The sequence below is a fragment of the Aspergillus stella-maris genome (genome assembly GCF_047715825.1).
Source record: "Aspergillus stella-maris strain CBS 113639 unplaced genomic scaffold BDV14scaffold_87, whole genome shotgun sequence".
Classification (NCBI taxonomy): Eukaryota; Fungi; Ascomycota; class Eurotiomycetes; order Eurotiales; family Aspergillaceae; genus Aspergillus; species Aspergillus stella-maris.
In genome coordinates, this window is record NW_027396881.1 from 1 (window position 1) to 24,666 (window position 24,666).

A 24,666-nucleotide genomic window follows, 5' to 3' on the forward strand; every position below is an offset into this window, starting at 1 on the left:
TCGGGTTTCTAGAGGATGGTACTGCTTGCAGGGCATTATAAAGGATCTTTAGCAGCAAGGCGGCGAGGGAGGGAGGAAGGCAGGCACGTTTCGCAAGAGAATAAGGAAGATCCGCACTTTAAAACACTATATAAATCATGAAGATTAATGAAATAGCGGTCTGAATAGCTTCAAAACTAGGTCTCAAAGAGGTTAATAGATAATCCTTAATGTTGGTAGGATTTATGATGTATCAAAACATTCGTTGCCATAGTAATTTACTAGCACGTGGATGGTGTGGTACATCTGTGTTCCTAGCGTCATTACTAGCGCGGCGAAGACTTTTGGTGCACACCTCCGTATCTTTTGCCCATTTTCCAACCAACGGTCCACTGCATTATCTATTTTTCCATACTATTCTCTTTTAAGATCCTAACCCTACTTCTTCCCACGCGCCAGAATACTGCCCATCATGACTAATGCTAAGTTTATTAATCATGGGAACCGCTCAGTCGACGCAGACTGGGAGTAGGGGCACCTCCATTGGGATTGGGGACGTTAGCAGGATGGGGGTTAGCAATATTGGTCAATGCATTGGCATAGATTGGGCCTGCATATAGTTAGCATGTGCAAAGCATATGGTAAGGAGATTATACTAATGTGCATTCCCCAGACGGAGGTCTTGGGGGCGGAGGCGACTTCGGGGTTATTGACTTCCTCTCTAAATATAGGCTCGTTGGCGCTGGTGCTAGGCCGATTGCTGGGATTTAGTTGGGACATTGTAAGTAGATGCTAAGCAGGTGCTTAGCATATGCAAAGTAGGAGTAAAGAAGGGCGTCTTATGTTAAAGAAAAGGGGAGATGGTGTAGGAGAAAAGAAGTTTTGTTGTGGTAAAGGTAAGGGGAGATATATATATTGCTCGTGTGGTTGCCTGGTTACATGCTACCACAATAAGAGCACATGCTGTAGTCATAACAAAAAGAACTGGTTTTACGCGTCTTGATTACATGTTTTCCATATTAACTAAGTAGTTGTCTACATTGTCAGCAGCTATAAAGCGATTTAGAATCATAATCTTACTACACGAAGTCTATACAAATGCTTGGCAGCCTAGTATTTTAGTTACTTAAAGTAGAGAGCAGGTGCGACCGTTGGTTGGAAAATCAATCTGTGTGATTGTCAGCCAGGTGTTGGTTGGAATTTTCGCCCAACCAACGCTTGCTCCTGCCTCCAGGCGTTGGTTGGGATTTCGGAAAAACTTTCTAACCAACGCCGAGAGAATTCCAAACAACGCTCAGCTAAGACCCCGACGATCGTGATGGGCGTTGAGGTGGAGGAGGCGATAGTTTCGGAAGTAGCTATGTCGCTGGGGTCAATGCCGCTGCACGAGCTCAAGGGATTAACTAAAATTAGAAGTTAAGTGTCCAGGTCTCTTGAGTGGTAATCGGCGTGTTGACCGGTTGATGCATGTGCTCTCTGACGTTGGACGACGACTACCTTTTGCTTTTGTGATAGAATTGGCTCGCTTTCTGTCTCTTGTCTGGTATTGTGATAATATCGTGATGGAGAAATAGCTTTTTACATGATTTGTCAATAGAGAGACTTAGATGATTATATGAATACTACTATCAAGTGGTTTTGCTTCAACAAGAACGTTGTATAGTAGGGTGCGCCATCTGGGTGAACCTAGTTATATATAATGGTAAGCTGTTTACGGCTGTGCGGAAAACATAGGTATAGCAACGATTTCCGACAACCACAAACAGACACCCTCTTCTCGAGACCAATACAATTTGGTGAAAGAACCTTATTGAATCACCCAGGGAAACTGGAAGTTCGTACCATATAGATGGTAACGATGAGTTGTGGCAAATGAGGAAAAAAAAATTTTTGCATGCAAAAAGAAATCGACAAGGAAGAGATTCGAACTCTCGCCTCCGAAGAGACAGCATAACCGAAGGATGATTCGAGTGCTGCGCCTTAACCACTCGGCCACCTTGCCGGATTGTTGAAGAAAGGTGACAAAGTTAGCAATATGTCTTTAAAAAAAAGAGTTGATTTTCATCGCGAGTCAGTTGTGGTCCTTGGGACTTGCGCAATATCCCCAAACTGTCATGCTATGTCGGTCCGGCCGTGCCCTCCGTTCTCTCGGTCGCAAGGTACCTCCCGTTCTTACCGAGCAAATTTAGCAAGTCGGAAATAGATTGCGCCTCTCCACTTGACGATCCTGTGTCTGAGTGTTGGGCAGAGGCTAGCCGGGTTAGTGTTTCAGCTTGCTGGGTCAATTTGCCATCATCTTTTGCAGCTTTCTACTCTGCGCAGGAGCAAACAATGCTGTTCGAGATACCTCGTATTCATTTCGTATAACTTGCCAGATTCAATCAAGTTTATCCGTGCTTCAACTCTGGAGCCTGGGGCAAAGAAGTCGTGGGGAATTGACTCCAGCCTGAAGTTACTGCACCGTGACGACTGGACTTAGGGCTGCGCGGCTAGTTTCAGATAGACTCCAGTTTGATGAAACCAATATATCCAGGTGAACGCCTTTATTGGCATCGCAGACAGCAAGGCTTGTCTAGTCATATCCACCAATAACGAAGCACCGATCGAGTCAAGCATTTCGGACAAGACAATCGTTTCATCTGTGCTCCGTTGCGTGGACCATGCGCGGGCCATCATGCCTCAGCCCTGATCTCGACTCCTTTCGCCGGATTGCCCGGATGGAAAGGAGTTAGGAAATGTATAAATAGGATGTCTTTTGGCGGATGATTTGGGATTTTGATTCTGTTTTGTTTAGCAAACTCAGACTCGGTCCTACTTTCATTCTTTTTTCATTCCCTTGTTATTTTGTTTAAACATTCATTCTTTACATACTACATATTGTCAAGATGAAGCGCTGCGCGCTTCTCCTCCCATTCATTCCCGCCGCCCTGGCGTGCGTCAACGCCAAAGACGCCAACCACAGCTGTGCCGCTGCATTCTCTGCTTCCTCCGCCGAAGCAGCCAGCTTCTGCGCTACATTCACTGCCAGCACCGTGACCGAGACCACCGGCGTCCCGGACTCCCTCCTCTCCAACTGCGACGGCAAAGTCAAACACCTCTCCAGCGCCTGCAGCTGCCTTGGTCCCGCTACCGCCGCAGCAACAAGCACTGCCCCCGCCGCAGTAACCCCTACTGTACCCGCCGTTACTGCCCCCGAGGGTGTCTCGACCATCGCGGTCTCTGTTCCCTCGACTAGCAGCAAGCCTGTTACGTTCCAGACCTCTGCGAAGGAGTACACTAGTACCTCTGCTGTTGTCCCCGCCGTGACGCAGGCGCCTACTGCTGCGTCGTCTGTTGCTGTCTCTGGTAACGGAGGTACCACTTGCACGGTTACGGAGTATGGTGCTTTGTCGTCGGCTGTGGCTTCTTGCTCGAACATTCTCCTTTCGGACTTTTATGCGCCTCCCTCTAGTACCATTGATTTGCAGGATCTGCAGACTGGTGCTGCTGTTATTTTTGCTGGAAAGACTGTATGTTCCACTCTTGGTTTACTAAAATGTTGGGTGTGTACAAGGTACTGATGTATGAATGCAGACCTTCGGAACAACCGAAGACAGCGACTTCGACCCCATCGTTATCTCCGGCACGGATCTCACCATCACCGGTGAAGAAGGCCACGTTATTGACGGTAACGGCCAAGCCTACTGGGACGGCCAGGGATCTAACGGTGGTTCTGACAAGTATGCCCCCATTCTCTTCCCTTTCTGTCCTCATCTCCCCCTTAGCACCGCCCACTAACAAAAAAACCAGGCCCGACCACTTCATCGTCCTCAAACACGTCTACAACTCCATCGTCGCAAACCTCAACATCCAAAACTGGCCCGTCCACTGCTTCGATATCGAGAACACCGAGAGCCTCACAATCACCGGCCTAACTCTCGACAACTCAGCCGGCGACGAACCAAACGACAATTCCGACGGCGATCCCGCAGCGCACAATTCCGACGGCTTCGACATCAAATCGTCGACCGACTTCCTGCTCGAAAACAGCAAGGTCTATAACCAGGACGACTGTGTGGCCGTTACCTCGGGAACAAACATCACCGTTGACGGGATGTACTGCTCCGGCGGCCACGGACTGTCTATTGGGTCTATCGGCGGCAAGAGCGATAATACCGTTGACGGAGTGACATTCTCGAACTCCCAGGTCGTCAACTCTGATAATGGGTGTCGGATTAAGACGAATTCGGGGGAGACCGGGCAGGTCAGCAACATTGTGTACAAGGGTATCACGCTGAAGAATATCAGTGATTATGGTATCGATGTCCAGCAGGATTACCTTAATGGTGGGCCTACGGGGGAGCCTACTAATGGGGTTACGATCTCGGGGGTTAGCTTTACGGATGTTACGGGGACGATGAGTGATTCTGATGGGCAGGATTACTATATTCTTTGTGGTGATGGCAGTTGCGAGGACTTTACTTTCTCTGGTGTTAGTATTACTGGCGGTTCTGGTGACAGCTGCAATTACCCCGACTCGGGATGCCCCTGAGCTAGCGTTGAGTGTGGATGGTTGTGCAAAGGTTTTTAGGTACAGCCGTACTTAGATTGATTGGTAGGCCCTTCAGGGTGAATCAACGAATTCTAATGAGCCAGTCTAATTACGCCGTTATCTAATCTAATTTCTAGTTGACTAGTAGGCTTTTACGACGCCTGGTTCTTGGGAGCAGCGGCTGGGGGTCCCTCGGGGGTAACGTAGGCCTGTCATGATTAGCTTAGCTTAGCTTTCAAGGAAGCTGTTCTAGAACGTACCCTGCTCATGCCACCGTCAACAACAAAGTCGGCACCGTTGACGAAGCTGCTCTCGTCACTGGCCAAGAAAACAACAGCGTGAGCCTGCTCAATGGCCTCACCGAAGCGTCCCATGGGGAAGTGCACCTCACGGCGGTGACGCTTGGCCTGGTCATCACCCAGCCAGTCTTGCAGAAGGGGAGTGCTATGCTCGTTAGTCAAGATCAAAAGTCTTGGAAAAGCCGGAACATACTTCAAAGGAGCCGGGCACAACGCATTGAACCTAATTCCCTCCCTAGCATGCACAATACTCAGCTCCCTAGTGAGCGCCAAAACCGCACCCTTAGAAGCCGTATACGCCAACTGCGGTGTCGCACTACCAACAAGCGCAACAACACTGGCGGTGTTGATAATGCTACCCTTGCTCTTCTTGTGCTTGCGCATGCTCAACACAGCATGCTTACATCCAAACCAAACACCCTTGACATTGATATTCTGCGTCAAGTCCCAGATCTTCTCGGGGGTGTCGATGGCGTCGGCGTCATCGGCGTGCATAATTCCAGCATTGTTGAAGATCACATCCACACCACCCCAGGAGTCCTGCGACTCAATCATAGCCTGAACATTCGATTCCTTGGAGACATCGCACTTGATTGTTTCGACGCGCGGGGCGGAGGGGACGATCTCCTTTACTTTGGCGATGGCCTTTTCGAGAGCGGGCTCGGAGATATCGGCCATTAGGACGGAGGCGCCTTCGCGGGCGAAGAGGATACTGGTTTCAAGACCGATACCGCTGGGTAAGTTAGCAATCGCACTGTGGTTTGTGTAGAGTGTGGATGTGTGTGGGAGGGTTACCCTGCGGCACCGGTAATGATGGCATTCTTGCCTTGGAGACGACCTCTGGGGGCAGCCATTGCGATTTCAAGTAGTTGAATATGGGAATTAAGAGAACTGAAAGTGTTGAAGAGAGATCTTGCGAGTTGTTGCAAAGTGATGAAGCTCCAGGAGGAAGGAAACAGGGATGACTGCGTGGTGCGGGGCAGCAGGGGAGCACTTATCTAAGATAAGCTCCGCAGGGGGCTGCCCACAGTCGCCGACTCGGAGGTGAGGACAGCCCACAGCCATCTATCTCGCTATCGCTCGCTTGAATAACTGAAACAGTTAGCAAATCTCGTTCCCATGTTGGTCATAAGAATTACTCACGATATCTTGCTATAGTATCTCACACTCGAGTCCTCAACTTCCACCTCACGCCCAGCCACCTCCGAGTCCGACCCCGCCGATACCTACGTACGCTCCAGCTCCAGCTCCCCACGAGCCGCACCAGTTGCTTGCTCACCGATAGACTAGATCACAACAACGTTCCCAACCCTCCGTACACCTCCCTTCAACTTGTCCGCAACAATGGCAACCCAAGAAGTCACAGACGTCACATCTGAAAACGTCGCCCAGATACTGCAGAATGACACGCGCGTGAAGCTAGCCGGCGTTGACGCGGACGGTATGCTCCGCGGGAAACTGGTATCGAAGAAGAAGTTCCTCTCGGTGGTTAACGACGGGTTCGGCTTCTGCTCTGTCATTTTCGGCTGGGATATGCACGACCGGACATACTACCGCGAGCTGGGAATCAGCAACAAGGAGAATGGATACCGGGACATCTTGGCCAAGCCTGACTTGACCACCTTTCGGCGTATTCCTTGGGAGGATAATGTCCCTTTTTTCCTTGTCACTTTCTTCGACCCGGATACAAAGGAGCCGCTATTTGCTTGCCCGAGGAGTTTGTTGAAGTCGGCCCTGGCTAAGGCGGAGGCGAAGGGGTATCGTGCTATGGCGGGAGGTGAGTTTTAACGGATCTGTTTCGCATTGGAGCAATGCTGACGTCGTGCCTTTAGCGGAATATGAGTTCTACCAATTTGCGACACCGAATCGTAATGCCTCGTCTACGGCTTCGTTCTTGAAGGAGAACCCCGTGGAGTCGCTGCCGTCGATCACGGAGGGAATGTTCGGATACAGTCTGACTCGGCCGATTCACAATCAAGAGTACTATTACGGTGTCTTCGATGCCTGTGAGCAGTTCAAGTGCGAGATCGAGGGATGGCACACGGAGAGTGGGCCTGGTGTGTATGAGGCGGTGGGTAATAACCATGGTGTTCGGCTTGAGGCAAATGCTAATGACCGCACAGGCATTACAGTTCGGCGAGGCAGGGGAGATGGCGGATAAGGCAGGACTCTTCAAGTCAGTACCTCAACTTGGTGTTGCATTGGGATACTGACAGCCTTCTAGATACGTAGTCAAGTCCGTCGGGACGAAACATGGCATTACGCCATCCTTCATGGCGAAGCCGCGTGAGGGCTTACCGGGCAACAGTGGACATATGCATATATCCTTGGTGAACAAGGATGGTACGAACGCATTCTTCCGTTCTACCTTAGACCCTTCGCCTCCGTACCCGGACGTCGCTCACCTCTCTGACCTGGGTCGATACTTCTTGGCCGGTATTCTGGATGGGCTTCCGGATATCATGCCTATGTTCGCGCCAACCGTCAACTCCTACAAACGCCTAGTCGAGAACTTCTGGGCTCCGGTTACGGTATCTTGGGGTCTCGAGCACCGGGCCGCCTCTATCCGCCTTATCACGCCGCCAACTGCGAGCCCGAAGGCCACTCGTCTGGAGGTCCGTGTACCGGGAGCAGACACTAACCCGCATTTTGTACTGGCTGCTATTGTCGCATTGGGCTGGCGGGGTGTGGAGAAGAAGCTTGAGATTCCTGTCCCGCCGCTATCCAAGGGCGAGGACATGGGTGGTGAAAGTGACAAGGGAGCACGGCTGGCCAAGAATCTTGGGGCTGCGATCGCAACATTTACTCGCAAAGACAGTGTCGCAAGAGAGGTCTTTGGTGATGCCTTTGTTGATCATTTCGGCGGTACTCGTGAACATGAGCTGCGCTTGTGGGAAGAGGCGGTCACAGACTGGTAATTCGAATATACTCTGAATAAAGGCTATGGCATACGCTGACTTAATGCAGGGAGGTGAGACGGTATATCGAAACGGTCTAGAATATGACCGGTAAACCACCAACCTTGTGGGACAAGGTTTACCCGTGCGACCCCGACCCTGATTTCATGAAACCGAACTCGAGACAAACTCAGGACAGTCCGGGGTCGACCCGACAGCTAGAATTGTATTCCATGTTCCTGTTTTTATCACATGCTAGAGATTTGTTGGAATGTTTGCTATGACGGTTTCACATGCAATGGCGCTTTTTCCAGCGATGACAGATGGCGACGAGATATAATAAAGACGATTATCCACAGCGCTCTCCCTGGAATGCGTAGCATGCGTGGTGAATCGAACGACGATAATTATTGGGTCAAGCCTCGGGAGTTGTCGGTAGATGAGGGTGAAGCTGGAGCAGCGGATATTCGACCATTCGTCCGTAGATCAACCGCGGCTGGTTGGAGCTTTGGCTCTGAGCTGGAGCTTCGGGCGTGCGGGGAGTTTCCCTTCTGTTGCCCCTCGGCAGTACCGTAGTAATGTCATACTTCGTAGTCACGGCATTGTCGGATATCGTTGAGCTTCAATGTTAGTATGTAGAGAAAGTGAACTCCAACGCATATATCTAATGCCATCGAGTCAGCAATCGGACGAGAGCTTATCGGGCGACGGCGTGCCCCGTGTTGTGTTCTTAAGCAGCTTTATCGCAGCAAGGGACCTCCGCAATCGGCCGAGTAGCCTTATCGTCATGTGACTTATCCGCGGATAAACCACGTGATCTGTTACTCGATTGGGATAGATCCGTTCATCCTGACGCCTTCAAGTGTACAATTCGACAAGCTGAATGGCCCAATTCCTATCGTCGCTGCTCCATCCTCGACTTCCCCGTGCTCCATGGATCCTCTCCAAGCTCTTCCCAATCACCGCCCGCGATTAGACCGCGGTTGTTCGTCGCTGACTGACGTATTCGCCATGGCTCCTGCCGAACTCACTGTTATCGGCGCCATCCATATATATACCTCTCGGTTCTAGGCTTTGCCCCGGATTCTTATCGTCTTGACTTTACCTTTTTTTTCATACTCTTGATGCAACACTTCTCCCTTCTATACATCGGATAAGTGAACGCTTCAATATGTCTCAGATTGACGTGCAGCTTAAGGATGTGGCCATCCTCGGCTCTGTGAGCAACGACGCTCGCAAGATCCTCACCAAGGAAGCTTGTGCTTTCCTCGCTATCCTGCACCGCACATTCAACCCTACTCGCAAGGCTCTGCTTCAGCGCCGCATTGATCGCCAGGCCGAGATTGACAAGGGTCACCTCCCCGACTTCCTCCCAGAGACCAAGCACATTCGCGATGACCCCAGCTGGAAGGGTGCTGCCCCAGCGCCTGGTCTTGTCGACCGCCGTGTTGAGATCACTGGTCCTACCGACCGCAAGATGGTTGTCAATGCGTTGAACTCGGATGTGTGGACCTACATGGCTGACTTTGAAGGTATGCTCTTTATCCATTGAGCAGTGGGATTATGCTAACAGCCCAGATTCCTCCGCTCCCACTTGGGACAACATGATCAACGGACAGATCAACCTCTACGATGCCATTCGCCGCCAGGTAGACTTCAAGCAGGGCAACAAGGAGTACAAGCTTCGCACAGACAGGGTTCTGCCCACCTTAATTGCTCGCGCCCGTGGCTGGCACTTGGACGAGAAGCACTTTACCGTTGATGGCGAGCCCATCTCTGGTAGTCTGTTTGACTTTGGTCTTTACTTCTTCCACAATGCTAAGGAGTTGGTGGCCCGCGGGTTCGGTCCCTACTTCTACCTTCCCAAGATGGAGTCTCACCTTGAGGCTCGTCTGTGGAACGATGCTTTCAACTTGGGTCAGGATTACATTGGTATCCCTCGTGGAACCATCCGTGGTACTGTGCTGATTGAGACCATCTCTGCTGCGTTTGAGATGGAGGAGGTAAGAAAGTCTTGCATAGCATACTAGGGCTCTACTAACGCAAATAGATCATCTACGAACTCCGCGACCACAGCTCCGGTCTCAACTGCGGCCGCTGGGATTACATCTTCTCATTCATCAAAAAGCTCCGCCAGCACCCCAACTTTGTTCTCCCCGACCGCTCAGACGTCACCATGACCGTTCCCTTCATGGACGCCTACGTGAAGCTTCTCATCAAGACTTGCCATAAGCGTGGCGTCCACGCCATGGGTGGAATGGCCGCCCAGATCCCCATTAAGGACAACAAGGAGGCCAACGACAAGGCGATGGAGAATGTCCGCAACGACAAGCTCCGTGAAGTTCGTGCTGGCCACGATGGTACATGGGTTGCTCACCCAGCTTTGGCCACCATCGCCACCGAGGTCTTCAACAAGTACATGCCCACTCCCAACCAGATGCACGTCCGCCGCGAGGACGTCAACATCACCGCCAACGACCTCCTCAACACCAACGTCCCCGGCAAGATCACCGAGGACGGCATTCGTAAGAATCTGAACATTGGTCTCTCCTACATGGAGGGCTGGCTTCGTGGTGTCGGATGCATTCCCATCAACTACCTCATGGTAAGCCTCCATCCATACAAATAAATTAGACCAGATCAATGCTAACAACAAACAGGAGGACGCCGCCACAGCCGAAGTCTCCCGCAGTCAACTCTGGCAATGGTCTCGCCACGGCGTCACAACCTCCGAAGGCAAGAAGATCGACAAGGCCTACGCTCTCCGTCTGCTCCAAGAACAGGCCGATGCACTGGCCGCCAAGGCCGGTCAAGGCAACAAGTTCCAGCTTGCTGGACGATACTTTGCGGGCCAGGTGACGGGTGAAGACTACGCTGATTTCCTGACGAGTCTGCTCTACAATGAGATTTCGTCGCCTGGGTCTGCGTCGAAGCTTTAGGCGACATGGATAAGCCTGGGCCCTGATTTGATGTCTTTTTGCTTTCGATGCGGGTTTATACCTTATGGCATGTTGTATTATGGTTTTATGTTAGATATGATTAGCTCACGATTTCCAAATTTCAGATTCAAAATTGATTCTTTTTCGTTTGCTTATTGCCAAGTATGTAATATGTAGGACAAGCAATTCCGTTCTTTGTGCCAGCTAGTGCTAAGTATGTATCGCTATGTTACGCTCTGCTATGCTATATGGTATCACATACAAACTATGACTCCATTTATACCTTACCTAACCATCCAACACAGCCGCATAACTCAACAAACAAACATCCTCAATATATACATACTCCGAAAATCATATATCTATCAAATTAGATACACATATATCCAAAGGGGCTCTCTATAAACACCCGGTACCAGTACCGAGCTTATACCCCCGCTTAAATTCACTTTAGAAACTTTAGAACTCCAACGTCTTACCAACAGGTAAATCCCTCGAACTAAACCCAACCCAAACATAAAACTCCTCATCAACAGGCAGAACCCAATTCTGTTCTCTCACAGACCAATAAGAGAGATCCTTCCTGCTTAGTTCAAGATCAACAGTCATGCTCTGGCCCGGCTGCAAATCGACCTTTGTGAAATTGCGCAGTACTTTATCGGGGAAGTCGATGATTTCGCCTTCGCCTGCGCCTTCGCCCTTTGATGTGGGATCAGATTCGGTGACGGTCTGCGGGAAGGAGACGTAGAGTTGGAGGACTTGTTGGCCTACTCGCGAGCCGGTGTTTTGGATTTTTGTGCTGATGGAGGCGAGTGGTTCGAAGAGGGAGGGGTTTCCGCCTGCGCCGCCGCCGGCGGGGGAGGGTCTTGTGCGGTGGGGTTTGGCTGCTTCCTTGTTTTCGGGGGTTGATTCTTCGGGGGTGGGTGGTGGGGGTGTTGTTGCTTCGAGAGTTGGGAGGTAAGGGTAGACGTATTTTTGGAGGATGCGGAATCCGGGAGGGAAGAGGACGGAGTCATTTGCTGGTGGGGGGTTGGGGTCGTAGGATGGTGGTTCAATGGTGTCGGGTAACCGTTCGTCTGGGAGACGGGATGGCTTGCCGCCCGATAGAGTGTTGACCTTGAGGTTGGAGAGCTCCCATTTCGTGTAGGAGAGACCGTAGCCGAATTCGTAGCGTGGGGTAATGTTGTGGTGGTCGTAATAGCGGTGATCGATGTAGAGGGAGTCGGAGAAGTCGACTTGGGGCACGGGGGCGTTGGGCTCGTAGAGGACTTGGGCGCCGGGACCGTAGTCTTCTAGGCTTTTGCCGACGGTGTAAGGAAGGCGGCCGCTGGCGTCGACATCGCCGAAGAGGACATCAAGAAGGGCATTTCCGCTTTCTTGGCCGGGGAGGTGGGCGAAGAGCACGGCTTTTACGCCCGGGAGGTCGATCCAAGGGTCAACGACGACAGGGCCGACGGCGTGCACGACTACGACGGTTGGTCCGCCGCAGCTGCTGCCGACTGTGTTGACCAAGCTGTCACCACCCTTCTGGAGGAAGAGATTGTTGCGATCGCCGTGGATGCCACCAGCGGAAATGTATCCCTCGCCGGAGTCGGCGTTGACGAAGACCAGACAGAGGTCCTTGTCTGATGTGTCGGAGGGCATCACAGCGTTTCGCAAATATGGCGTCATTTGAACATCGCTCTGCCATGCGCCCTGTAGAGCATCGATTGGGCTGACCAGGTATGGAAATTCAACGGTGCCGCTACCCCAGCCCATAGCCAGAGTTCCTGAGTTGCACCCACGGTCTGGGCACGTATTAGGGCCAGTCGCAGGGCCACCGTCATCTCCATAAACACCAACTCTGTAGGGTCTCTGCTCACCACTTGTGGGTGAGCGGGACAGTGGTAGAACTCCATCCACATTCTTAACGAGAACCATGCCCTCAGCGGCAACCTTGCGAGCAATGTTCGAGTGAGCGTCATCTCCGGTGCCCTGGGCATCGATAAAGCGGTTCACGCGAGCAGCGGATTCATCGCCAGGGCTTCCTGGGTATCTGAAACCGAATTCTTCGTTGGTCCAAGACGAGAAGTTAGGGCCACCGTCACCGTCAGGTGCTGGACGCTCCCAAGAATCCTGGCCCAGCTGGTACCAGGCGGCAACAATTCGCGTAACCATATCGTTCAGGCGTTCCATAGGAACGGATGTGTTGAGTGCCGCGCGGGTAAGTTCAGGACCCCATAGGGATCGGCCGTCAGCCCAGTGAAGGCCGTCTCCTGGCATGCTCATGTCCAAACCACCCAGAGCACTGTTAACGCCGGAGCGCTGAGCGAGCCAATCCGACTGCACAAAACCTTGGAAGCCAAGCTCATCCTTGAGGATGCCATTGAGAAGCTTGCTGTTCTCACAAGCATGGCTGTTGTTAACCTGGTTGTAGGAACACATGACGCTGGCGACATCGGCACGGATACTCTCGGCGAACGGCCAGAGGAAGACCTCGTGAAGGGCGCGGTCGCCGATGTTAGAGGAAAGGGCGTACGGAATACCCCATTCGTTTGGCTGACGGAAGTGCTCCTGCTCGTTCAGAATGTAGTGCTTGGCTGTGGCCATGACCCCCTCGCTCTGGATACCCTGGATGGTTTCTGAAGAAGCGACACCCTGGAGGACAGGGTCAGAGCCAAAGCCCTCCCAGTTACGGCCACCTGCTGGCATATAACCGAGGGCGCCCATGGAAGGACCAAGGATGACATTCACTCCCTTAAGGCGCGACTCGAGCCCAATGGCAGCACCACGCTGCCTCATCAAATCCCGATTCCATGTCGCGCCCGTGGTGATACCGGCCGGGAAGGCAGTAATGTGGTCTGCATAACGAATTCCGAGGGGGCCGTCCTGGAGGCATAAGGACGGGAAGCGCACGAGCTCGGCGGGTCCTAGCAACGATCAGCATTTAATTAAGTAGACATTGTGGAGCAAACTGACCCGTGTTCCCGACGCACATTCCCATCTGCCAGCCTGTCCCGGTGGTGATGTTGACCTTCTCGATCAAAGTCATTCGTTCGACCAGCTGAGCGGCTTTGGCATAGCTGTCGGCCCAATGTTGTAGTGTCCCTCCTCTAGGCGTAGGGAAGTATGAGTCCGGCCCCGGCATGTCCTAGACACGTTAGCCTGTAGATCGTCCTATCAAGTCATTGAACGCACATAATCCTCCCATGTTTCGCCTTTCGTAGCAGCATATTTCAAGAATCCCCAAACTAACAATCCCAGAGCAACAATGACGACGACCAGCGTACGCCACCAAGCTTTGGAATAGTATACCGCGCGCCAACCGCCCTGCTTCGCCAGCAGCTTTCTCCTCCTCTTCGCCTCGGTAATTTTCCGGCGAACAGCGGCGGATCCATCCCCATATATATCCAAGTCATCTATGTCATGGTCTTTCGAAAGCAATTGTTGCTCGTCCTCAGTGAGGGAGTCGAGATAACCTTCGAGGTCTGTAGATTTTCGGACTAGCGGTGCGAGAGGGGACGGTTCGAGGTCGTTTTCGTTCTCTTTCGGTGAGTTCGACCGGGAGCGGCTGAATTCGTGAAGTCGGAAGTTCTCGTCATCGGAGGAGAAATGAAGGTCTTCCTCGGGGATGGAGTCGTGGACTGGAGCGTAGGATTGCGGCATGGTGCCTTACGGGCGGGAAAAGCGCAGCATTGAGGGAGGGGTAAGGAGTGGCAGGACCTGGAAGGGACAGGTCAAGAGTGACAGAAACAAGAAGCAATAGTGACAATTGAAACAGAAACCGAAGAAAGAAAGCGAATGAAACAAATAAACGAGAGTGGATAGGAAAAGGAGAAGATGACGAGGGCCGCGCATACTTTCTCCAGACTGGGAGCTGATCCGTGCACGTGCCATCTGCTTCAAGTAAACACGCTGCACATCCACTTTCTGCGCTCTGTAACGAGTCATGTTTGATATATTTTAAGAAGTAATTAGCTGTGATATTTCAGAGTTCCAGTCTCTCTTGTACTAGTATTGTAGCTGCTGTGCTCTAGTAGTCAGTCTGGGATACAAGAAGTAAGGTATACTGTAGTGGTCTAGACTGTCATGGGAATGTGGATTCGTACTCTAATTCTTATCTTTGACCATTCTCCGATCATCTAAGACACGCCCACTTCTCCTTCATCGCTGGTCGGAATTGCACACTTCACCTTCAATTTCTAATCAAGGGTCCAAGCCTAGCACAAGCCAAGCAAATATGGAGTCAGGGTCCAAGTTGGAGTCGTGGAGAAGGATCGGACATCCAACCGGTCGGAATCCTGTCCCCGAACCATAATATAACCGGCGAGCCCCAGGAATTGCTGGAGACCACAGCAAGATATTCAAAATGTCCTCCAAACTGAACATTGGCGTTGTCGGCATTGGCCGTATGGGTCAGCGTCATGCCCAGAACATCCTCCATCGAGTCCCCAGAGCGCGTCTGCTATGCGTGTGTTCCCCCGCACCGCATGAGATCGAATGGGCGGAGCAGAACCTCCAGCCAGAAGGCGTACAGGTCTTTGCGGAGTTCGAAAAGATGATAGAAACACCTGAGTTACAGGCTGTGGTTATCGCCTCTCCCACAGACCTGCACATCACGCATACGGTAGCAGCCATGGAGCGGGGAATTCACGTCCTTTGCGAGAAGCCGATCACCACTGATGTTCTAAAGGTACGTTTTTCAAGTACATAGTAAGACCGGAGTCGAAGGTTAATTGAAGCAGTTACAATCCCTCATAAAGGCAAGCAAGATCTCGACCGCAAAGTTAATGGTTGGGTTTGTCCGCCGCTTCGACAGGAACTATGCCGATGCCCGACGCAAGGTCAATTCCGGGCTCATCGGAAAACCCCTGATAGTACGCTCCCAAGGCACAGAGAAACTTGACAAGACTGGATTTTTCATCAACTATGCTCGCGTCAGCGGCGGCATCTTCCTCGATACAGTCATCCACGACATTGACCTGACATTGTCGTTCTTTGGGGACTCGGTGCAACCGAAATCGTGCTACGCGACGGGAATTATTGCGCATCACGAGGAGATGAAGGACTTTGGCGATGTCGACAACGCGATTGGAGTGGTGGAGTTCCAAGACGGCCGAATAGCGTACTACTATCACTCACGGACGACTATGCACGGATATGACAACTGCACGGAAGTTGTGGGGAGCGATGGAAAGATAGGAATCAATCTGATACCGACGGTCAACAAAGTACAGGTCTCGGGAGTGGACGGGATCGTGCAGGAAGCTTTCCCCAGCTGGATTGATCAATATCAGGAGGCCTTTGTGACGGAGATGGATATCTTCACGGAAGCGATCCTAGAAGGGAAGGAGCTTCCAATGAAGCTGGAGGCAGCATTGACGGGATTGAAGATTGCAGAGGCGCTACAAGAGAGTCTTGTCTCTGGAAAGAAGATCGAATTTGACAAGAATGGGGAGCGAAGGATACGGTCCGCGCTATAGGCGTCTCAATGAAAAATCTCCATTACTCGACCCTCGTCCCGGAATAACCCGTATACCTCTCTCCCAACCAAGGAAGGTGCGACCCAGTCCCAGGTCTTTCCTATCCTGACTGAGATCCAATCGGACACCAAAAGAAGGAGCAACCAGTAGTCACCGCCGCGCCTTCCCGATGAGAACATTAGATCCCGCGATCGAGCTTCGCTTCACCCCGTCTCTTCTCTATCTATAGCTTACAGTACGACTGGTACTTCAATCATCAGCCCTGCTACAACTCGCCTTCCGAGGAGATGCACCCACGAATACCGGGTTGCAGTCGAGGTCCACTATAGGCAGACACGAAAAGCTTGGATGGAAGCCATTGGTGAGCCAACTACGGTACAAGCTTCGTCCGCCCCACCCCATAGGGCTGAAGTAGTTCTCGGTCAAAGTCCACAGAGGTGTCATTCAACCCGACAAAATAGATTGCTTCTATGTCTCGGAACCGGTGGCAAAGGTGACTATTTGTACTTATCAGATGCCCCGGGGACAGCTGGGTCCTTGAGCACATTATGGCATTGCATACTCCACTGGCCCCCCTTATAAAACTGAACTTCCGGTTTCGCAATCCACAAATAACTTGCGATGGGTCCTGATAGGCTACGTTTGATGGCGTCTACGGAGAGGCAGCAGCTTTTCTGTGATCTTATCTGATAATATTTATATTAGATCAGTTCCGTGTCTCAGTGCACAGTCATCCAGTGATTTCTCAGAGGCCATGTCTGTACCCTCGGCCAAGGGCTTTGATATCCAGGAACAGAAAGCCCCTGACACTCCAGAACCAGCGAATGGTGAGTGTTCCCTCTTGCTCTCAGAATCTGCCCATTCCTTACCGTGCAATACAGAGAAAGATGAAGTGGCCTCTCTTTTACACGCTGCAAGCATTGGTGTCGTCGAAGATGATCCAACTGAGCCTGTCCTTACACTACGGATGTTTGTCCTCGGCATCTTCTTTTGCATTGCGGCCAGTGGATTGAATACCTTGTACACCTTGCGGACCCCGTCTATAACCATCTCTGCTTCGGTGGTGCTTTTGCTGGCCTTTCCGCTGGGGAAACTGTGGGCGAACTATGTTCCAAGCTGGACAGTGCCACTGGGAAAGTGGTCATTTAATTTGAACCCAGGTCCTTTCAACGTCAAGGAAAGTCCATCGACGCCTTTATATCTCATTACACTAACTTCTCAATAGGAGCATGTCTTGATCTATGTCATGTCGAACTTCAGTATCTACGTCCGCCTAGGAGCTGATGTCCTGACGGAGCAAGAAAAATTCTATGGCTACAGCGCTGGTCTTGGATTTCAATTTGTCATTACTCTTGCTACATTTCTGATTGGATTTTGTCTTGCCGGGCTGTGCCGGGCTGTCGTAGTGGCACCGCGAGAGCTGATCTGGCCTGGGGTCTTGAGCGTGACTACGCTCGTTTCGACATTGCACAATATCGGTGAGAAGGATCTACAAGCAAAGTGAGCACTACACAAACATCTACCAGGCACTGCTAATGCCATGAGCTTCTAGGTATGACACGTGGAAGATCTCTCGCTACGCCTTCTTTGCCCTTATATTCTGCGCCTCTTTCTGCTGGTACTGGTTTCCAGACTTTATCTTCCCAGCCCTTAGCAACTTCAATTTTGCCTGCTGGATCAAACCAAACAGCGTGATTCTGAACCAGTTGACGGGAGTAAAAAGTGGCATGGGGCTTATTCCATTAACATTCGACTGTAGGTACTGTATACCTTTGACAGGTATAATGCTAATGTGGTGACGTTCAGGGAGCCAGATATCCTACGTAGGATCACCACTGCTTGTTCCCTCTTGGGCAATTCTGAATATTGCTGGATCTCTTGTGTTTTGGATCTGGATTGTGGCAGTAGCTTGCTATTACAGTAATATTTGGAACGTAGGCTACCTACCCTTTCAAAGCTCCAAAGGTATGCGTCAATTGCCCTTTCCCAAAATCTATCTAATTGAAGCAGTCTTCGATAACACCGGCTCGGTGTACAACGCAACAAGAATTGTCAGCTCTGCAACAGAATACAAGCTTGACGTCCAAAAGTATTTTGACTACTCACCAATATACATGCCAATCACCTTTGCATTGAACACATTCGGGTTGTCAATGGCAACTTTGACAGCTCTACTTGTCTGGATGGCGGTAGAACACCGCAAAGCTATAATAACCGCAGCGAGAAGTATCCCTCAGCTAATCCGTGAGTCGCTTACGGGCCGGAGTCAACCAAAGGACACAGAGACAAGCCCAGCCGATACCGATGATGTACCAATGTGGTGGTATTTCCTTGTCTCCGCAGTAGCCTTGGCTCTGTCTATTCTTGCCGTTGAGTACTGGGATGTCGAGCTGAGATGGTACGGGGTTTTCCTTGCTCTTGTAGTGGCAACAATCTTCTATATCCCGGTATGCATTCTATTGTCAGACCTGCCTTTGGCCCAAACTAACGAGTACCAATACAGCTTGCCCTCGTTTACGCCACCGCAAATCTCAAGATCAAAATAGACATCCTCTGCCGCATCATCGCAGGCCTCGTCTTTGAAGGAAAAGTGCTCGCAAACATCTGGTTCTTCGATATCGGTTACATGACCACAATAAAAGGCTTATACTTCGCCCAAGACATGAAGCTAGCCTACTACTGCCACGTACGCCTACCTCTTCCCCTTCATCCCCTACAATGAACAATGGAATAACATTAAGAACCAAACATAGATCCCTCAAAAATCCCTCTTCATAGCCCAATGCACAGGAATGCTCTTCGGCACGCTCTCCTCAATTCTAACCCTCAACTGGTCCCTCTCCAATATCAAAAACGTCTGCACAAAACACGCCCCCAACGGCTTCACCTGCCCCTACAGCACAACACATTTCAACACGACCCTAATCTGGGGCGCTATCGGCCCGCGCCGCTTCTTCGCAGATAGCTATACGGGCCTGCTCTACTTCCCTATACTCGGTGCATTAGCCGGACTGCCAATCTACTACCTCCGCCGCATCTACCCGAATTCTACTCTCTGGAAGAAAGTCCACATCCCCCTTTTCCTCGGTGGGTTGAACTATTTACCACCCGCAACGGGCATGAATTACGGGAGTTGGATCCTTGTGGGGTTGCTTTTCGGGTATGTGATAAAGAAGAATCGAGCAGCCTGGTGGGGGAAATATAACTTCGTTCTATCGGCGGCGTTAGATACGAGCGTTAGTGTTGCAGGTGTTGTTATATTCTTTGCGATCTATTTTTCGGGGGCTAGTAAGGGGTTTGAGTGGTGGGGGACTGAGGTTTATAAGGTATGTTTTATATTGTTCTCTTCTTGCTTTAGGTACTTGCTTTTTGCTACGGTGAGCTAATGTGTTTCGATAGAATACGTGTGATTACAAGGGGTGTCCGTACCTTTCTGTTCCGGAGGGTGGGAAGTTCGGGGTTTAGACTTCGGGTCTTTGGATTCTGACATTCTAGAGATGCATCCGGATAGATTTACTATGAACGAGTACTGAATGGACTCAGGTTGATGCTTTGTGAGAGAGAGAGGTGGCGTTAACTAAACTGGTAGCTGAACCTCAAAGTGTGATAAAGAAAGTGATATGAATGTACAGTGATCTAAATGAACACTTAGACTAATCCAATGTTGAAATTATATCATATAGCAACTCCCAGAGTCGCACCTCTATTTGTTCTACTATATACAAGAAGCACTCCCCAATCCCAAAGTAAAGTCCACCACACCGGTTCATAAACTCAATACCACCACCACCCCCACTCACAACCTCCCTTTAACCCCATAAACACTCAACCCCCTCGGCACAATCCTCCCAACATCCATCTTCTCCAAAACCCCCAAACTCCCCCTCAAAAGCGTACAATTCATAAGTCCCCAAATCGTCATAAGCCCACAAAACACCATATGCGTATCACCGGCAACATTACAATATATACCCACCTTCTTGGCCGCAAGATCCATCTTCGCAGCGGGGTGGTTGAGGAACGGGTATATCTTGTTCTTATGTTGTGGGTTGGATTTGGTATTATATTGGAATTCGGCGCCGACGATTGCGCGGAGATGAGGGTTGGCTTTTATTTTTGGAGTGCGTGGTGTGCTGGAAGAGGGGCAAGATGATGGTGTGGCTGATAAAGCGATATTCTCCAACTCGATATCAAGCGGGGCAAAGTACTGCTCTGTCCAGGGCGCGTCTTCAGCATGCGCGTAGAGACCCAACGACTCGAGTCTTGGCGGGAGGTGGTTTGCGAATTTCGTGCCCGGTTCGTGCTCGCAGTCATGGCCGTATAGACCGATGAGCGGGATGCTCAGTTGGCGGAGTTTAGAGAATTCAGTGAGTGGTGGGCAGAAGGGGGGTATATGGGCGCTTGGGTCGCGGGGGTCGTCGGTTGCGAAGAATGGGGGGTTGTGAGCGGTGGTATTTGAAGTTGATGTGCTGGGGGGACATAGGGCGGTTTGATAGAGGTCTAGGTACTCGAGTTGGTTCTTGAGGTGCGATAGCATGGTCCAGATCTGGGGGTATTGGAGGAGACCTGTGGGGAGGCCTTCGGTGTCGTTGTCATAGTCATCATCAAGATCGAGGGGTGAGACGGAGTACTCGACGTCTATGAAGAGGCTGAGCTGGCGGAGATTAGTGGTCAGGGAGAGTAAGGATGGTAGATGCGGTTGTAGGCTCCCGCCCATGAGCGTGAGTTGCTCGATGGTGCTGGGGTGCCTGATTTTCAGATCGCGAGCCATTTCCGCATTAAGAATTGTGAGGGACTTCAGTCGAGGTAGATGCCAGTAGTTCTTGTAATCTGAGATGGAGGTCTTGCCGCGTGAAGGGGAAGGGTAGCATGGATTAACGAGCATTTCCCTTCCTGAAGCTTGTATGGATTCCACCTTGTGCATGGGGCGATATTTGCCGCGGAATGCGCGTGGGAGCGGATAATTGCCTGTTGCAATTCTGACGATGCGTTCGAAAAACGGATCCTCACCTACGCCCCAAACATCGCAATTTAGGCGAATGAGATTAGGGCAGAGTGCGATGATCAAGGCCGTCAAGGGTGTTTGCGTGATGGAAGCCAATGCGGCTGGCCCAGTGGCTTTACCATGACCTACCATCCCGCTCAATACCAGGTCACCGAGTACAAGTTTCAGCACTGGATCAAGCCATAGGCAGTGAATCTTGTCATGAGCCACCGCATACGCCGCCTTCAGTGGTTCTTTCCATTCCGTTTTGATGGTGCCGTCTGACCAGAGACATGTCGCACAAAATGACTTGAAGGCCTGACGGTTGGCTAGGCTGTTATGGTCTGTCTGTTTCAGTCTTCGAATCGCCCAGCACCGATCGAAAATGTCTGTATATCTCCAGAGGAGCAAGAAGGTTTGCCTCAGATTGCGCGGCTCAAACTGAAGGTCTTCATGGATATCCCAAGTCGTCAGTGTAAGCTCCTGCACCATCTTAGAGCGTTCAGGTCGATGCACAAGCGTATGCAAGAAGTTGTAAAGAGAGCTGAGGTTGTTGATGCCGCCTTGAAATTTGTAATGAGCGTACAGGGCTGGCGTGAAAATGCGGTTCCAGGTAGAGTTCACCCGGCATAGCTGTGGAGGTACCGATTTTAAGTAATCAGGCCTATCAGGCCTGCCGCCCATGATATATTCATTGATCATCTGGAGGATCTCAGGTGGAAGTATTAGGCGTTGAGGTTGGTCTCCGAACTGGTAGTGCAGATCTAGGCTTCGGCCCACATCTGGGCTGCTTCCAGTCAGCATGATGTAGTTCAAGATTTCCAGACGTGCAAGTATAGATCAGTCGATTAAGTTGTTTGATATTACTGAAAAGGGCCCGACTATCCATTCTATAAGGCCTCGAAGGCTGGCCGGGGATCATACTTAAGTCAACACGTTGATATTATTTCGAGAACAATGTTCCTGAAAGGTCGCTTTGTTCCGACTGGAGACCCCATCGAGAACTGTTGCGGCTCTTTCACATCGTGGTGTCTCGAGAACAAGAGCAGGCAGTCAAGGGATAAAGAACCTCTAACGGCGGACAAAGCTCGACAGCGATCTTACCAACTTGCATCAACGGCTTCGGCAAGTCGTCCCTCCCAAAATAAATGTTCATGTTCATCACTCAGGGAAGAAGGTAAGTTCTAGAAATAACATTTACACAGTAGTTCTTGGCCATGTTTCCATTTGACGTTGAACCTCATGAGCAGGGGTGGCCAGGAACTCACCTACGCAACGTACCCCAAGTGCTAGCTCGTCAAGTCGGAAGTCTTCTTCAAAGTTAGCTCAAGCATGCCATTATTTCTTGTCTTCTATAAGATTGAAATTGTCGGAGGACAGAGAGTAAGAGATGCATTGCCGTGCCGAGAGATGTAAACTTGTACAAAAGAGGGAAGCTGTGAGCTCGAGCTGCCATAATCCAGGAACCACATCCGCTATTATAACAATCCCTCGTTGCAAAGCGTCATATAAGAGGGAATTCGGTAAGTAAACTGATATACACCTCGAACTAAGCAGGGATTTTTCTCCAGTGGCTAGGACTGGGGTTGCTGCAAGGCGATACAAGGTGAAATCGATTGATCATACGAGGTCTCCGCCAAGAGACTCAAAGATAGATTGGACAGCTAGTATAGGCTTCACAGTGAGTTAATGCCATACCTGGGGGATACATGCAATCATCGTCTCCCGTAGATTCTTAATGCTGGCTTGATTCAACATGGCTGCCAATCTTGAGACGATGCGGCAATCACATAGTGTATGTAGTTCACCATAGCGGCATCCGGAGCTCTCTTCGGCAAGCCTCAGGGTGAGAGCAGAGTACGGACAGTATTGTCCGGCTGGCCAGTCTGTGAGAGATCTGCGTCGGACCAGAGCAGCTCTCCCGGCAACCCGGGGTTGGAAAACACGGCCCTTCTCCGATCCTGGCTGCACAACGTTGGCATCAGCTTAAGCTAGCTAAGTGGGACTTTAGATTAAGAAGTGGGCTACTGTCGCTTGGCCGAACGGAAAATTCTGTCTGAGTCTTTTTGAAGTGTTGACGTGCTGTCCAGGGCTGATGGGAAGTTGAAAGCCTGCCATTGAGCCTGAAGCTGACGGGAAATCCCCGGGTTTCACAGTATGCAAGATACACTTGCTGATATAGCGGAAGCAAGGAAGTGCTGTATGACCGGCACAAATGATCGAGCTAAACGCCGTTCCAAGGCAGGCAAGCTTGAACTGACACGTTCGCACACCAATCAATTCAAGAAACTAGCGAAAATTCCACTGTGTAGTTTCGTTGTAGAACATGGCGTGCCCCCCCTGACCAAGCGAGCCGCAGTGTGTCAAAACGGAGCTCGAACCGTGGGTAGGCGAGCAGTTAGATCCCTGTTATGTAACGCACCTTGCGGTTTCAACAATGGGTTCGTGGAGATCTCCAATGACAGATGGAGTAGATCGTGTACCTGATGCGTTATTTCCAGGACAATGGGCACCCTGCCTGGGATGGGTGAAACGTTACACAGTCATCCTCGGCAATCTACTGGCGTCGAAAGATGGTAGACTCTGAAAGCCGTAGTCTTTCGCGACTTCGACAGGGCGTAGTTCAGAGCGCTCGACACCACCCTCTCCGCGACACAGAAAGTAGCACCGAACAAGAGAAGCGCGTCGACCACGTAGCTTAAATGGCCCCAATGGCATTTACCAATGTGGCTAGCGACGTCCCTGCCAGAATATTTATCCGGGGCAGACTTTTCTTGTCACCAGCGACAGTAGTGGAGAACGGAAATTAGGGCACTAGGCGCGGAGAGATGGGCGAATAGAGGGTGACTCGGGATGTGGTCCTGGAAGGATTCAGGAAACAGTGGTAAGATCTAGGTTAACGTGGCATGGTGGAACGTTGCACGGTTCAGAAGGTAACTTGGGAAGCCACCGTCAGCAGAAACACTTGGTAGATGCTATTCAGTGATACTCCGTACATCGTATACGTACCCCAGTCTCATTCCCCGGACTGTCTGATCGTAGTTGCTAACGCGAAGGACTCACCGGTGAGACCGTGAGATTTCTCCCCAGTTTCGTCTACCCCGTCTGCCTGGGGACCAGAAAAAAAACCGCTTGGGAACCCCACAAAAACGCCGGCGTTGGAATGTGGAAGCGAGAAGTCTAGTCTCAAGCCTTCTTGGAGGCGACGGGCGAAACGCTATTTTGGGTGTGGCGCTAGCAAAGTGCGAACCGTACCATGATTCCACTGCTCCGACTCAGTGCACGGCGTCGACCAAGTTCTCTAGGTTGACTTGATCAAGGTTTAAAGAAAAGTTTGTAAGCGGCATTTGGGGTAAAGTCGAAGCCAGGATGGTTGACGTGCATTAGCGAGTCGAGTTGGAGCGCTCAGTCCTTGCCTGGGCGTTGTCTTGTTTCGAAGTGCCGAATCTTTACCTGCCAAGCGAGAGTGCAGGACGCCGAGCGGTTAGGCCGTCTCATAGAAACCAAGGATCGTACTAGCAGGTAGTTGGTCGAGTAGTTGGAGATGTACTCAGTAGTCAGCATCACATAACACT

The 24,666-nt window shown here is 51.0% G+C and overlaps 9 protein-coding genes and 1 non-coding gene across 10 annotated transcripts; 6 read left to right on the forward strand and 4 right to left on the reverse strand.

Moving 5' to 3' along the window:
- The first annotated feature begins 382 nt into the window (after positions 1-382).
- On the forward strand, positions 383-881 carry BDV14DRAFT_183301 (uncharacterized protein). Its single transcript, XM_073770360.1, has 2 exons — positions 383-589; positions 636-881. The coding sequence occupies exons 1-2, from the start codon at positions 459-461 to the stop codon at positions 748-750; spliced, it is 246 nt and encodes an 81-aa protein (XP_073623003.1). The 5' UTR covers positions 383-458; the 3' UTR covers positions 751-881.
- Positions 882-1,887: 1,006 nt separating this feature from the next.
- BDV14DRAFT_t130 lies at positions 1,888-1,981 on the reverse strand. Its single transcript has one exon. It is a non-coding gene; the product is annotated as a tRNA-Ser (tRNA).
- Positions 1,982-2,672: 691 nt separating this feature from the next.
- On the forward strand, positions 2,673-4,764 carry BDV14DRAFT_211908 (putative endopolygalacturonase D). Its single transcript, XM_073776203.1, has 3 exons — positions 2,673-3,488; positions 3,553-3,698; positions 3,769-4,764. The coding sequence occupies exons 1-3, from the start codon at positions 2,865-2,867 to the stop codon at positions 4,508-4,510; spliced, it is 1,512 nt and encodes a 503-aa protein (XP_073623004.1). The 5' UTR covers positions 2,673-2,864; the 3' UTR covers positions 4,511-4,764.
- Positions 4,555-5,787, reverse strand: BDV14DRAFT_183303 (putative short-chain dehydrogenase/reductase family protein). Its single transcript, XM_073770361.1, has 4 exons — positions 5,605-5,787; positions 5,003-5,542; positions 4,771-4,954; positions 4,555-4,719 (listed from the first exon to the last, which is right to left on the reverse strand). The coding sequence occupies exons 1-4, from the start codon at positions 5,661-5,663 to the stop codon at positions 4,663-4,665; spliced, it is 840 nt and encodes a 279-aa protein (XP_073623005.1). The 5' UTR covers positions 5,664-5,787; the 3' UTR covers positions 4,555-4,662.
- A 1-nt stretch (position 5,788) lies between these two features.
- Positions 5,789-8,402, forward strand: BDV14DRAFT_183305 (glutamine synthetase family protein). The gene is made up of 6 exons (XM_073770362.1): positions 5,789-5,901; positions 5,953-6,586; positions 6,642-6,880; positions 6,933-6,985; positions 7,034-7,723; positions 7,777-8,402. Exons 2-6 carry the CDS (start codon positions 6,154-6,156, stop codon positions 7,805-7,807), a joined length of 1,446 nt encoding a protein of 481 aa, XP_073623006.1. The 5' UTR covers positions 5,789-5,901; positions 5,953-6,153; the 3' UTR covers positions 7,808-8,402.
- A 77-nt stretch (positions 8,403-8,479) lies between these two features.
- BDV14DRAFT_183308 (malate synthase) lies at positions 8,480-10,782 on the forward strand. The gene is made up of 4 exons (XM_073770363.1): positions 8,480-9,238; positions 9,285-9,709; positions 9,757-10,311; positions 10,367-10,782. The coding sequence occupies exons 1-4, from the start codon at positions 8,878-8,880 to the stop codon at positions 10,643-10,645; spliced, it is 1,620 nt and encodes a 539-aa protein (XP_073623007.1). The 5' UTR covers positions 8,480-8,877; the 3' UTR covers positions 10,646-10,782.
- Positions 10,783-10,801: 19 nt separating this feature from the next.
- BDV14DRAFT_183311 (beta-glucosidase) lies at positions 10,802-14,472 on the reverse strand. The gene is made up of 3 exons (XM_073770364.1): positions 13,823-14,472; positions 13,604-13,775; positions 10,802-13,554 (listed from the first exon to the last, which is right to left on the reverse strand). Exons 1-3 carry the CDS (start codon positions 14,288-14,290, stop codon positions 11,105-11,107), a joined length of 3,090 nt encoding a protein of 1,029 aa, XP_073623008.1. The 5' UTR covers positions 14,291-14,472; the 3' UTR covers positions 10,802-11,104.
- A 521-nt stretch (positions 14,473-14,993) lies between these two features.
- On the forward strand, positions 14,994-16,107 carry BDV14DRAFT_193266 (uncharacterized protein; the record flags this gene model as incomplete). Its single annotated transcript, XM_073771752.1, has 2 exons — positions 14,994-15,317; positions 15,370-16,107. The coding sequence occupies 2 exons, from the start codon at positions 14,994-14,996 to the stop codon at positions 16,105-16,107; spliced, it is 1,062 nt and encodes a 353-aa protein (XP_073623009.1).
- Positions 16,108-16,861: 754 nt separating this feature from the next.
- On the forward strand, positions 16,862-19,572 carry BDV14DRAFT_205072 (sexual differentiation process protein Isp4; the record flags this gene model as incomplete). The annotated part of the gene is made up of 9 exons (XM_073774657.1): positions 16,862-16,934; positions 16,989-17,278; positions 17,333-17,607; positions 17,660-17,862; positions 17,914-18,072; positions 18,118-18,554; positions 18,611-18,793; positions 18,861-19,433; positions 19,507-19,572. The coding sequence occupies 9 exons, from the start codon at positions 16,862-16,864 to the stop codon at positions 19,570-19,572; spliced, it is 2,259 nt and encodes a 752-aa protein (XP_073623010.1).
- Positions 19,573-19,793: 221 nt separating this feature from the next.
- On the reverse strand, positions 19,794-22,228 carry BDV14DRAFT_149455 (uncharacterized protein). Its single transcript, XM_073766532.1, has one exon. It carries the CDS (start codon positions 21,893-21,895, stop codon positions 19,904-19,906), a length of 1,992 nt encoding a protein of 663 aa, XP_073623011.1. The 5' UTR covers positions 21,896-22,228; the 3' UTR covers positions 19,794-19,903.
- Positions 22,229-24,666: the final 2,438 nt, after the last annotated feature.